Source organism: Aplidium turbinatum, chromosome 7, assembly GCF_918807975.1.
Source record: "Aplidium turbinatum chromosome 7, kaAplTurb1.1, whole genome shotgun sequence".
Taxonomy (NCBI): Eukaryota; Metazoa; Chordata; class Ascidiacea; order Aplousobranchia; family Polyclinidae; genus Aplidium; species Aplidium turbinatum.
In genome coordinates, this window is record NC_137478.1 from 23822722 (window position 1) to 23834982 (window position 12261).

Sequence of the window (12261 nt, forward strand, 5' to 3'; positions counted from 1 at the left end):
CCACGGTGACGTCTTTTCATGGTATATTTGTGGAAACAACAAGCAGCAGTTTGCTCTATTTCATTCAGAAACATAAAGGATAGTTGCTGTATTGTAATATATAAACGTTTTTACCATTGTTGAAAGTATTTTAGTATTGAAAAAAATCATATAAATTTTATGGTACATATGTGTACCATTGTCCCTTAGGGGAAATATCAGATAACTTTTCAGATCTTATTGAGGTGCCTGTAGGCAGTGTGTTTTCGTGTTGTTGCTGATTCGTAGCTCTTTAATATCATCAAATGTTAATAGCCTATGTACAATTGTACATATATGCAAACATTGCACCAGAAAAACACTCCAAAACAGAACAAGCCATATATGTATTGAGTGTAATGTCCACCTGTGCTGTGTAAATGGTAGAAATTGCTTCTCATTGTACCATGAGTGTGGCTTACTGTACTGAACTGTCACCATTTTACTTGAAAGATGTTTCTGTATGAATGTGGGAATTTCTGATTTCCATCATCATGTTATTTTGCATGGAAACAACACTTTTATAATAAAAGTGGTGAATATGGGGCTGAGTTGACCCCCTATGTGTGTTGAGTGCAATGTCCACCTGTGCTTTGTAAATGGTAGAAGTCGCTCCTCATTGTACCATGAATGTGGCTAACTTTACTGAACTGTCACCATTACACTAGGAAGTTGGTTCTGTACGATTGTGGTAATTTCTGATTTCCATCATCAAGTTATATTGCGTGGAAACAACATTTTCATAATAAAAGGGGTGAATATGGGGCTGGGTTGACCCCCTAAATACCGAACATTGAATAGTTGTGTGGGTAAAATCTTTAAAATCACAAGACTGTAAAGCGAAAGTGCTTATAAAAACAATAGGGCTCCTCATATGAAGCAACTATATAATCAAAAGAGTTATCAATAAAATTTCCCCTAAGGGACAATGGTACACATATGTACCATACCGTTTCATAATAAACAAACAAACAAATTTTTAAAAAAATTCTTAAATTCAATTTAAGTTGCCATTTTAAACTACAAAACATATTTATTTGGAAAAAAACTTTCTTAGAAATATTATATCCCTTAAAGGGTTAACATGATCAACCAACTCGTTAAGAGGTCAAAGTCTCCTGAAATAATAAATGACATATTACTCGATCGGCTTTTGCAAGTGTTATAATCAATACGTTGACTGAATTGTCATTGTTTCGTATTTCAATCGCATTTCAAAAGTTTTATCAAAGCGAATTATTATACTTACCTGAAGCGCACTCGAAAAAATTGCTCATATATCATGTAATTTGATCGCTGTGCTACATTATGTTGTGAGTATTTTTCAAACAAATGAATCCAGGCAGATATTTCCAACACAAAACCTCTCCAGTCAAAATCCAATGTTGATCATCTAGTCATGCTATCTTTATAAGAAATAGCTCTGAGCTGCTAACCGGAACTTAAGTATCTAGTCGCGGATAGATTGCTTATCCGCCGTTACCATGAGGAAACATTCTTTAAAAGATCCATCACAAGACTCTGCTGAGATGACTGGTTGGTTTAGCTGGGACGCTGTAGTAGTCACCTTGCGCACTGCGACCACAGCGCTGCCAGACCGTGCTGTAGGATAATGTTCGCCTGCTTAAAACTGTTGTGCTCACTGCACTCAAATTATATTGTTCTTTGATTCTTTTACTTATAGAAATGTACGTAATACTGTATATAACTAATCGAAATTTGTAGGCTATCTGATATTTCTACTTCTTTTTCATTTATTCCATCACCAACTCATCGGTATAATCAAAGCTTCGAAGATAATGATCAAGTTCCAACCACTTACACGTTCCAGCACTGGTGTAGTTCACACATATTTTTAAATTGAATTATTTGCTTTTTGCTTGGTGGTTTACTTTAACCTGAATGTTTGGTGCGTTAACCTTGCAATAGAACAAGTCTGCATTGTATAAAATAGATACAGTAGCTATACAGTTACCAGAATATTTGTACGATTCCTGGATATTAGCTTGCAATTCCTTTCCAACAAGAGGATTCGAGGACTCAGCGACACCGTCTTTTATCGTATCTAGGTTTACACGCGGTGGTTGAAGATTTAAATGAAGTGAACGGGAAGGTGCAGAACTCTTTCGAGTGTCGTACCAGGGCTCTCACCACTCGGCTATGCTGTCGACAGCGACATCGGTGAAAGGTTGTCATCAGTTGAACGATTCGATCCACGGAAGCAAGCATGGTCCCATGTTGCTAATATGAGCGTTGGAAGACAAAACTGCAACATCGGTGTTTTAAGCAATTTATTTGAGGGATTCTGTTAAAACTTGTTGTGGCAGGCAATATGTAAAATTGGACGTAGTTGGAGATGTGAACCATAACCGATCCTGAAGCCTAATTTTATGACGTAACAAGCTACAAATACCGAAGGATTTCAGCAAACGTATTCCAATGTGCTAATATCATATTTTCGAACCTAAGTTTGTGCATGGCACCAATATGCCTGAGTTGTTTTCAAAGCCATCTGAACGGCTAAACAGATAGCCCCATTAAGCAATTTTTGTGATATTGCATTTTATGGGCAAATCATTCTTGAAAACAATCCTTCCATACCTTGCACATTTTTAAAGTCGTCACTCCATGCCCTTGACTTTGCTACTGCTTTTGTGCACGTGCTTTATTCTCATGAGTTTGTCAGTTCAACCGATTGGGTTTCTTTTATATGTCCGTTTCGTTTTGAACCAAAGTTTTTGTCTTAATTTCGTTTTGAATTAAACTGTTTTTATCCCGGGTTTTTATGAAGAATTTTGTTTTGACCAAACAAAGTCTGTTTCAAGCAGCCCGAGTGCATGCACATGAAAAGTAAGGAGCGACATGGAAAACACACAAAAAGTTGAAACCAACACAAAACTTTTTCGTTGATACCATCATGGCCACCTAAAGATACGGCCTGATTTGTCACATTTAGCAGAAATTTCCAGGTTTTTCTAACTTTGGGCGAACGTTTAAATAAATTTTTCTAAAAATTATATTTTTACGCTTTCTTTATTCTTTTCCCCAGATGACACAATAGGTTTTAACATCTTCACATGTTGAAAAACAAAAAAAATTTGATTTCGAAGATTTTAGTCAGACTGTTAATTTTCAATAACAGTCTGATTTTGCGTTTTTTAACTTACTTTTTCTCATTTGCTACTGCTTCCCCGAAGCAACAAAAAAGTTTTATGTCATTAGGAAACCACAAAAAGTAAAAACATCTCAAAAAATGTCAGTCAAGCACCAGCAGTAGCTGTAATCAAAATCTGCAAAATGTGACAAATCAGGCCGCATCTCCAGGTGGCCATGATACCATGTATCTTATATTCTGTGAATCCAACCCACTACAACGTAATGAGACAAGGACGAGAAACCACATAAACAAATGGTCTTGCAGTGCAACAAATTGTAGGATAATGTCAAAAAATTTTAAAAGCAAAACTCAAGAAAATGAAAACGAATTAGGCTACTTGCAAAACGTTTGCACGCTTGTTAAACTGTTGAATGACTTATCAATGTTTTTAACATTGCCGCTTTGCCCCACCTTACAATTCGAAAAATATTGGTCCCAATTCTTTCCATGATTTTCTTTTCAATAAAACTGAAATCATTTGTGGGCTAAGCGTTCCAAACAAATCATTCATAGACAAATAAAACCTACCAACCAGACGGCATTTAACATAATAACATGAAACCGTAAAGGAGCCATGATTTCCCTTGCTCGTCGCGCACTGGACCCCGACCACCTCCTCCACAGTACATTCCAGCGCCTACCTGGAGGACAGCAGCGACTGAAATCAAGACGCCCATTTGTGCCCGCCGCACGACAGCTTCTGAACAACGTTGAAGATCTTGGAATAAGTGCGGCACACTGGACGAACTACACATGGAACATGGAGTGGCAAAACAACACCTCCCGACTCCGTGATTTCCTACCCGACGTCGATCCCCACCCTCCGGGAATGTCCCTCGCAAGACTTGCGTGGGTCCGGCTTAACCGCCTACAAACCGGCGTCGGTCGCTTTCGTTCAGACATGTGCAAATGGGGCCTGGCTCCCTCACCTGGATGCGAGTGTGGCGCCACAGACCAGACAGTAGATCATGTCGTCCATGACTGCCCAATCCATCAACCACCACATGGAGCGCTTGGACTGAAGGCCCTGGATGACTAGACTGTCGAGTGGCTGATGACATCATGCCCAAACATATAGTCCAGAAGAACAGCTCATACGACGAAGAAGAAGATGAAAATAAACTAAAAATTACAAACCCTTTCGGCCATACTCATGTTAGCCCTTTTCAAGTATGGCAACCAACTGACTGATGTTCTTCATAAATTGAAAAAGCAAAACCGATCTACAAACACAAAAATCGAAAAAAGAAACGCATAAGAATGAAACGGCGAGGCAGAGGAGAGGCAAAATCACATGACGCTTAATTGTCTTGGAAAAAAACAAGGCAATTAAGCGTCATGTGATTTTGCCTCTCCTCTGCCTTGCCGTTTCTTTCTTATGCGTTTCGATTTTGTGTACCGTACGTAGATCAGTTTTGTAATTTCAATTTATGAAGAACATCAGTCAGTTGGTTACTTTAAAAGGGCTAACATGAGTATAACCGAAAGCGTTTGTAATTTTTAGTTTATTTTCATGTTAGGCCTATTATGTTAAATGCCGTCTGGTTGGTAAGGTTTGTCTATGGTTAAAAAAAATCGCTTCTCTACCAAAATTGAATCTTAAATTCTTCATCAAGTTCATGTCCTTACATATCGTGTGGAGCATTGTTATTCTTAAATTTTGTACTTGATTATTTGTGCCTATGCTTATCAAGGCTGTGGAGTCGGACGGTTTGTGAGGTATCTGGAGACAGAATCGGTGGAAAAAGCACGCTTTCGACTCTGGCATGATATAAAACGAAGAATAAAGCAGTTTTGCTGATGTTGTAGGCTATTGTCAATTTTCTTTTCAATTATTCTATAAAATTCATAAATGAAAGTTAAAAGACGTTATTATTCTGTAGTTCTTTTGAATGATCAAGTCTATGCAATAGGTAGGATGATTTGTGTTATTTCATCATCTTTTATTACCAAGTTTATTATTATCTGCAACAACTAAGACGTCTAAAATCTAAAGTTTTTCTGTGTAGGCTGAGTAGGCTATAACACAGACATGGGCAAACTACGGCCCGCGGGCCAAATCCGGCCCGCCGGCTCTTGTATTCTGGCCCGCCGGATGTTATCGACATGTTGCAAGTTTTATTATTGTGAAGTTTCAATAGGAGGATTAGATACCTCTTGTCTCTAAATAGCGATACAATGTAGAATGTAGAGCATTATGATGTCACAGGTACATTTGTGCGTCGCTTGACGCAACAGTGCTTTCTGCTTTTAACCAGTAATGTCTCGTTCTGTTGCTCAACACAACAAACAGTTTACCAGCCTCATTTTTTTAAAAAAATGAGGCTGGTAAACTGTTTGTTGTGTTGAGCAACAGAACGAGACTATAGATAAGAGACAGTCAACCGCTTCAAGTGGACAGTTTGCTGGGAGGTTCACTAAAAACAGAAAGTTTTATTAGTCAATTTAACCAGTAATGTACCATATTTCTTAGTTTAGTGTTTTTATCAACAGTTTCGTCAGTGTGGAATGCTAAGCGAAATAGACATTGCTAAGTTGTTAATAAATTATATTGTTAAAATGAGTGCAGCGAAGAAGCGTAAAGTCGATAGTGAGCGCAGAGTGTTCAAAAAGGAGTGGACGACGAAATACTTTTTTACCGAAGTGGGATCAACTGCGGTATGCCTTATTTGCCAAAAAAACGTTGCTGTTTTGAAAGAATACAACATCCGCCGCCATTTTGACACCAATCATGCAAACCATCATAGCAGCCTGTCAACTCAGCAAAGAAAGGACGTTTCTCAGAGATTAGTGGCAAATTTTCGGATTCAGCAAAGCACTCTTTTTCAGCAGAGTGCAGTTTCTGAGTCAATCACCAAGGCAAGTTTTTTACTGGCTTTCAAAATAGCACAAGCAAGCAAACCATTTTCCGATGGAGAATTTATCAAGCAGTGCATGGTAGAGACAGCAAGTCTCTTGTGTCCAGATGCAAAAAGCAAATATGAACAAATCAGTTTATCACGCAGAACTGTAACTCGCCGTATAGAACAAATTGATGAGCACTTAGCTAACGAGTTGAAAGGAAAAGCAGATTCTTTTGTATTTTATTCGTTAGCGCTGGACGAAAGTAATGACGTAAGAGACACGGCACAGCTTTTGATTTTCGTCAGAGGAATTAATGACAAGTTTGAGATAATAGAAGAACTTTTAGCAATGGAGTCGTTAAAAGGGACTACTCGAGGAGAGGACCTTTTTCTTAAAGTCACTAGTGTGATCGACAGGTTTAAATTACCATGGAACAAACTTACGAATGTCACCACTGATGGATCACCAAATTTGACAGGAAAAAATGTTGGACTGCTAAAAAGACTTCAAGATAAGATGAATGAGGAAAATGCTGGGGTGGATATAACTTTTTTGCACTGCATTATCCATCAGGAAGCCCTGTGTAAATCTGTACTGCAGCTCAATCATGTAGTGAAGGCAGTAGTAAAACTGATCAACTACATAAAAGGGAGAGGACTTCACCATCGCCAATTTATCAAGTTTCTTGAGGAAATTGATTCTGATCACCAGGACTTGCTTTATCATTCTCATGTGCGCTGGTTAAGCTTGGGTAAAGCATGTAAACGAGTCTGGAACCTTAAAGAGGCAATTACCTCATTTTTGAAGTCAATCGGGAAAGCTGATGAATTTCCTGAGCTGGAGGACAGAGATTGGCTCTGTGATTTTGCTTTTTCTGTCGATATACCCAGTAAACATTGATTGTTGGGGCAACATTGGCAAGAAGTTGGCCGCAACATTGGCAAGATGCAGACGCCAACGCTGGCAAGATGTTTTATGCACCATTTGGATGCATCTGACCAGCGTTGGCCTCTGCATCTTGCCACCGTTGGCTTCTGCATCTTGCCAACATTGGATTATGCATCTTGCCAACGTTGGCTTCTGCATCTTGCCAACGTTGGCTTCTGCATCTTTCCAACGTTGGCAAAATGTTTTATGCACCATTTAGATGCATCTGGCCAGCGTTGGCGTCTGCACCTTGCCACCGTTGGCTTCTGCATCTTGCCAACATTGGATTATGCATCTTGCCAACGCTGGCTTCTGCATCTTGCCAACGTTGGCTTCTGCATCTTGCCAACGTTGGCAAAATGTTTTATGCACCATTTGGATGCATCTGGCCAGCGTTGGCGTCTGCATCTTGCCAACGCTGGCTTCTGTATCTTGCCAACGATGGCTTCTGCATCTTGCCAATATTGGCTTCTGCATCTTGCCAACGTTGGCAAAATGTTTTATGCACCATTTGGATGCATCTGGCCAACGTCGACTTCTGCATCTAGCCAACGTTGGCTTCTGTATCTTGCCAACGTTGGCATCTGTATCTGGCCAACGTTGGCAAGATGGCTTGTGCACCATTTGCTTCATCCGGCGCCTAAATTCTGGTTGACGTTTATGCACCATGACGCTGCTTCATCTGACCTATTGACTATTGTGATGCCCGCGCTTTGACCAAGGTTGGCCATGCGAAGCAAGCTGGTGCATAAAACATCTGAATAGCATTGGCATCTACATTTGCCAAACGTCTCTGTACCTAAACCTCGCTCATCACCAAAAGTTTATTGTTGAACCTAGCTAATCCTTGGGCGAAAGAACAGCAGCAACACGGATTTATAAGCAACACTACTCCCTTTGTGACAAAGCAAAGTAACAGTCGAGCTTCGTATATTTTCACATTTATTAGAAACAAGCCACATCAAATCGTATTGATAGATGGAGATTCATTGCACATCATCAGCTTTTTCTTATGTATCTTTATCATTCTGAATTCCTGCGAATGAAACAAAAATATCTAATTCAAGAGGGCTGTTTGGCAACAGTGTAGGATTTTGATCAGTTGTCGTCCAGGATAATACGAAGTTAATTGACAATCTGCAATATCAATGTAATATCCCTTTCTCCAACGTGCGTGACAAAAAACTTATCATTCGATTCTGCGCCACGCAGAGCGATAATGAAGTTCCAATACATTCTGTGTGTACAGTAGTTATTCAACAACTAAAGCAACACATTCGCTGTTGTCTTTCAAACATATAACAAGCTCACCAAAAGTTAGTTTTTGCCGTTTTCGGCCACCTTGCCTGTCCTTCCCATTTCGAAATCACTCTGAAACTCTTCCCCAATTTGCTGCACGGCAGCAGCTTTGCCGTGCGCCATCACCATGTCTAATCATGAAAGTAAAAAAAGAAGTGTTAAATCAGTATATAAATGCCGACCATCGACATAGCCTACTAACCACCATGTTCGTTGTTCACATCAATGCGAGTACACCACTAAAACATTTTCATACATTACTCAATATACTTCACAATCAGGGCCGGATTTACCAATAGGCTAGGCAGGCTGAAGCCTAGGGCCTCAACGTCCAGGGGCCTCGAAATTCGGTTTCGAAGTTTGTAATTCTTTAAAAAACTTGACAAGTTTAAACCCTATCTAATGTATATATACGAGTATATCAAGCTTTTCAGAGTAGAAAATTCTATACACAACTGGTTTCAACCACCTTGTAAAGAGTCATTATTACGTCGTTTGCATCATAATAAAGGCAATTATTCTACGCATTGTGCTGGAAGCTTTTGTTAAAGTACCATAGTCTTCTCTGCAAAAATCAGTATCTGTAGTTGACATCAGGGCTGCCACTCCTAGTGGTTTTCCACTAGATCTAGTGGTTTTCTTGGAGAATCTAGTGTTTTTTATTTATTTTGAGAGTGGAAGTATCAAATTTCCTTCTGTTGTTAACGAAGAAGATTTAGACGATTTGCAAGAAGAATAGGGAGCTTTGCCTCAAGCGTGCAATGTTCTCCATGATAGTGATGACCTTAGCCCACCACACCAGAGTTTTGGCTAAAACTGAAAATGGACAACCAAGGTTTAAAACTTTTAAAGGAAGCGTATCCGGAAGATGTTAACCCGAAACTTACTAATGAACTTCTACATTTTCATTTGTACGTGAGACAAACACAAAACCAAGGGCTTACCAGTACAGAAGAAAAGAGCAATCTATTTCCTTGTCTCATGGAGACCTTTATGAAATTTATGTGCAAGGAAAAAATTAACACTGCCTTTCCTAATGTGGAAGCAATATTAAGACTGTTTCTAAGCTTAATTGTCACTAACTGCTCAGGAGAGAGATCTTTTTCAAGGCTCAAAAGCATCAAAAATAAGCTGAGATCGACATTTGACAATGTATCAAGAAAGGTTGTCCGCACTGAGCATTCTGTGCATTGAGAGTGACAAACATAAACAGATAAATTTTAATTAACTTTTGCATGATTTTGCTTTGACGAAAGCTAGAAAATAAAATTGGTAGCCTAGTCTTACTCTGTTTGATGGCTGTAATTATTTCTTATGTCGTCGTAAATAAACTTTACAATTATTGTAAACGGTTGTTTGATCAAAGAAATTAAAATTAAAAGCAAAACTGCCTTAACTAAATTTTTATTCTTTTAATTAAAAATTTGCACTCATGAATGTGGAAAATGAAAAGAACGAAGAGTTTATTGCACTCATATTTTTAACATTAGGCAATGACATGTGATGTTGTTTAGAGAGAAATTCTGAGCTCAAAAATAGGGAGGGGCCTCACAAATGAAATAGCCTAGGGCCTCTCATGGTCTAAATCCGGCCCTGTTCACAATTACATCATACATTAATCAAAAGAGCAAAATGGCATAGTTATGACATAATCATTTAGTCATAGTAGAAACATTTATCCGTACTCACCAAGAACATCCTTTTTCAGATTCTTTTTTAAACAATCAAACGAGTGCTTAGACTTCACGATGTTTTTTTCTTTCTTTGTTCTCGACATGACTTGAACTGTGTTGTGTTCGATAAAAATAGTTGGAATAAGTCCACTGATACAATCGCTTGCATTTTTGCCAACAACTTGACTTAAATTTGCCACCTGCAAAATGTAAATCGAATGTAATGACAGGGGTTTCATCCATCATATTAAAAAGCTTCAGCACTTGTTACAGAAATTTTCGACTTTTACAAATGACAGCCAACGTTTAAAGTTTATTTTGGGATTCCAGTCGTCTGTTGTGTTGCGTATGTAGGTCGCAGTGTAGGCTACTGTAGGCTACGTTGTCGCAATGGGCGCAAAATAAAACATGTTATTATTATTATTATTCAGTTGACGGCAATGAAAGCTACATTTGCAAATACTCTACAACCATCACAGACCTATCCACACGACATAAAAATACAAACACATTCAAGCAGTCAGGCAAACACTGCCGGAGCAGCAAAATCAAAGATTGAGTAAAACCCTACACATTTTGTGGGACATCACAAGCTCTGCTACTTTGCTGATATCTTCTTAGCACTCATCTATGAGCACTGGCACTAAATTTGTCACGAGAATATTTCATATGAAAGTTTTCCATTGGTCATTGAGTTTTATAACTTTCTCTAAATTGAGTTTTATAACTTTCTTTAAATTGAGTAAACGTAGCCTAGTGACAAAAACGACTTTACACAATTATTTCAGGTTCAATGAATAAAAGACATTCACTTACCAGGTTTTCATAAACATTGTCGTAAGTCATTCTTATTGTTTCATTTTGATCATTTCTAAAACTTCTTTCGGCCATAAAATCTCAATTGAATTCGATTTTTTATATTTTCGATGCAAGAAGCGAAAATTCCTCTTAGCGCTGTTCACATAAGCATTGTGCTTTCGGCTCTCCACGTAATTGTGTATTGCGCACAACCGCCATGTTTGAACAGTCGAAGTGAATTGAGTGACGTCATAATCCCTTTAGCAAAGGATTAAGTCATGGCCTTTGTCTTCCTTCATCAAAAAAAAACCAAGTTCTTCTGCTAAATTGCATCTCCTCACGTTGATATAACACATCGCCGCATTCTAAAGCTTTGTTGCCTATTTCACTTCAACGCGTCATATTGCCCAGTCAAAGTTTAAGTAGTGACGTCATAATGGAGTTTTCACAACAATTATTGTGCCTGCAGCATTGTTCTATGCACCGCGGGAGAAGAAAAAACGATTGCCGAATCGTTGAAAGTAAAAGTAGCGATCGTTTTGTGAAATCTCGCTTCGAGAAATTGAGGAGAGATTTCGACGCAACATGACTGCTCCTGAAGCTGGCCTATTGTGCAAGCTTTGCTACATTTAAAGTAAAGACGCCCCTTTGTTGGCGACACGAGAATCTCATCCACGTGGTCAAAATCAGACAGTGAGCGAGACTGCTCTCAGAACACAATCGATAAGTGATAGCGCATCAATCGATTTTTTTTTACATTGATTCAGCGTCTGCAGACAGGTCAGCAGCGCGGCGGCAGTGCAGTCGCAACTCAATGATCACATGATCACCACAATCATGCTGCTGTGTCGAGCGCTATCAAACATCAACAAGTGAATTCGATTAAGCTTACAAGTTGTTTTAAATTTTCTTAAACTGCACGCAAATTTTGAGGTTAGTCCTGAAAAAATGTTTTCAAAAATAACTTATTACAACACATTTTAGTATAGTTAAACTTGAAAATTAAAAAAGCTTTTGTTGAACACAAGAAAAAAATGAAGACCTGGCAACTTGAATTAGCAACCACGTTTTTAAGTTTATCGCTTGTTAGTTACCTTACCAACGTCTGCAGACGTTGAATTAATGTAAAAAGAACGGATTATGCTAGTTGGGTATTGGAGGCGCCAAAGCCTAAACTTTCTGGATGTGCCCTCTGAATCACAAGACATTTATTGCACTAAATTATCTGAAGCAATTGAATATGAACAAACGATTTTTATCATGGCGTTGTTGCTACAAGAATACGGTATGCTAAAGAAACTGTGTTTCTCCGCTAAACCACATGAGTCATTTAGTTAAAGAGTCATTTTATTGTTGGCTATTAATATTTTCAAAGAATAAATCAAGTGAAACTGAAATGAAGTAGCCAACGTTGCAATTGTTTATTTTGTAGAAACGTGTCGGGCTAATGGAAACTTTAAACTGTTTGGGTATCAAGCACGTTATCGCGTTCGCGTTTTGTTGCTCCTACCTTTTTCTAGACCTCTGCTCCGTTTGGCATAAACA

General features: G+C 38.6%; 1 protein-coding gene across 1 annotated transcript; it reads right to left on the reverse strand.

Annotated features, from left to right (window-relative positions):
- Window positions 1-7871: 7871 nt before the first annotated feature.
- Window positions 7872-10879, reverse strand: LOC145774054 (uncharacterized). Its single transcript, XM_082585192.1, has 4 exons — window positions 10735-10879; window positions 9935-10118; window positions 8258-8376; window positions 7872-7982 (listed from the first exon to the last, which is right to left on the reverse strand). The coding sequence occupies exons 1-3, from the start codon at window positions 10807-10809 to the stop codon at window positions 8264-8266; spliced, it is 372 nt and encodes a 123-aa protein (XP_082441318.1). The 5' UTR covers window positions 10810-10879; the 3' UTR covers window positions 7872-7982; window positions 8258-8263.
- Between the last annotated feature and the right edge of the window lie 1382 nt (window positions 10880-12261).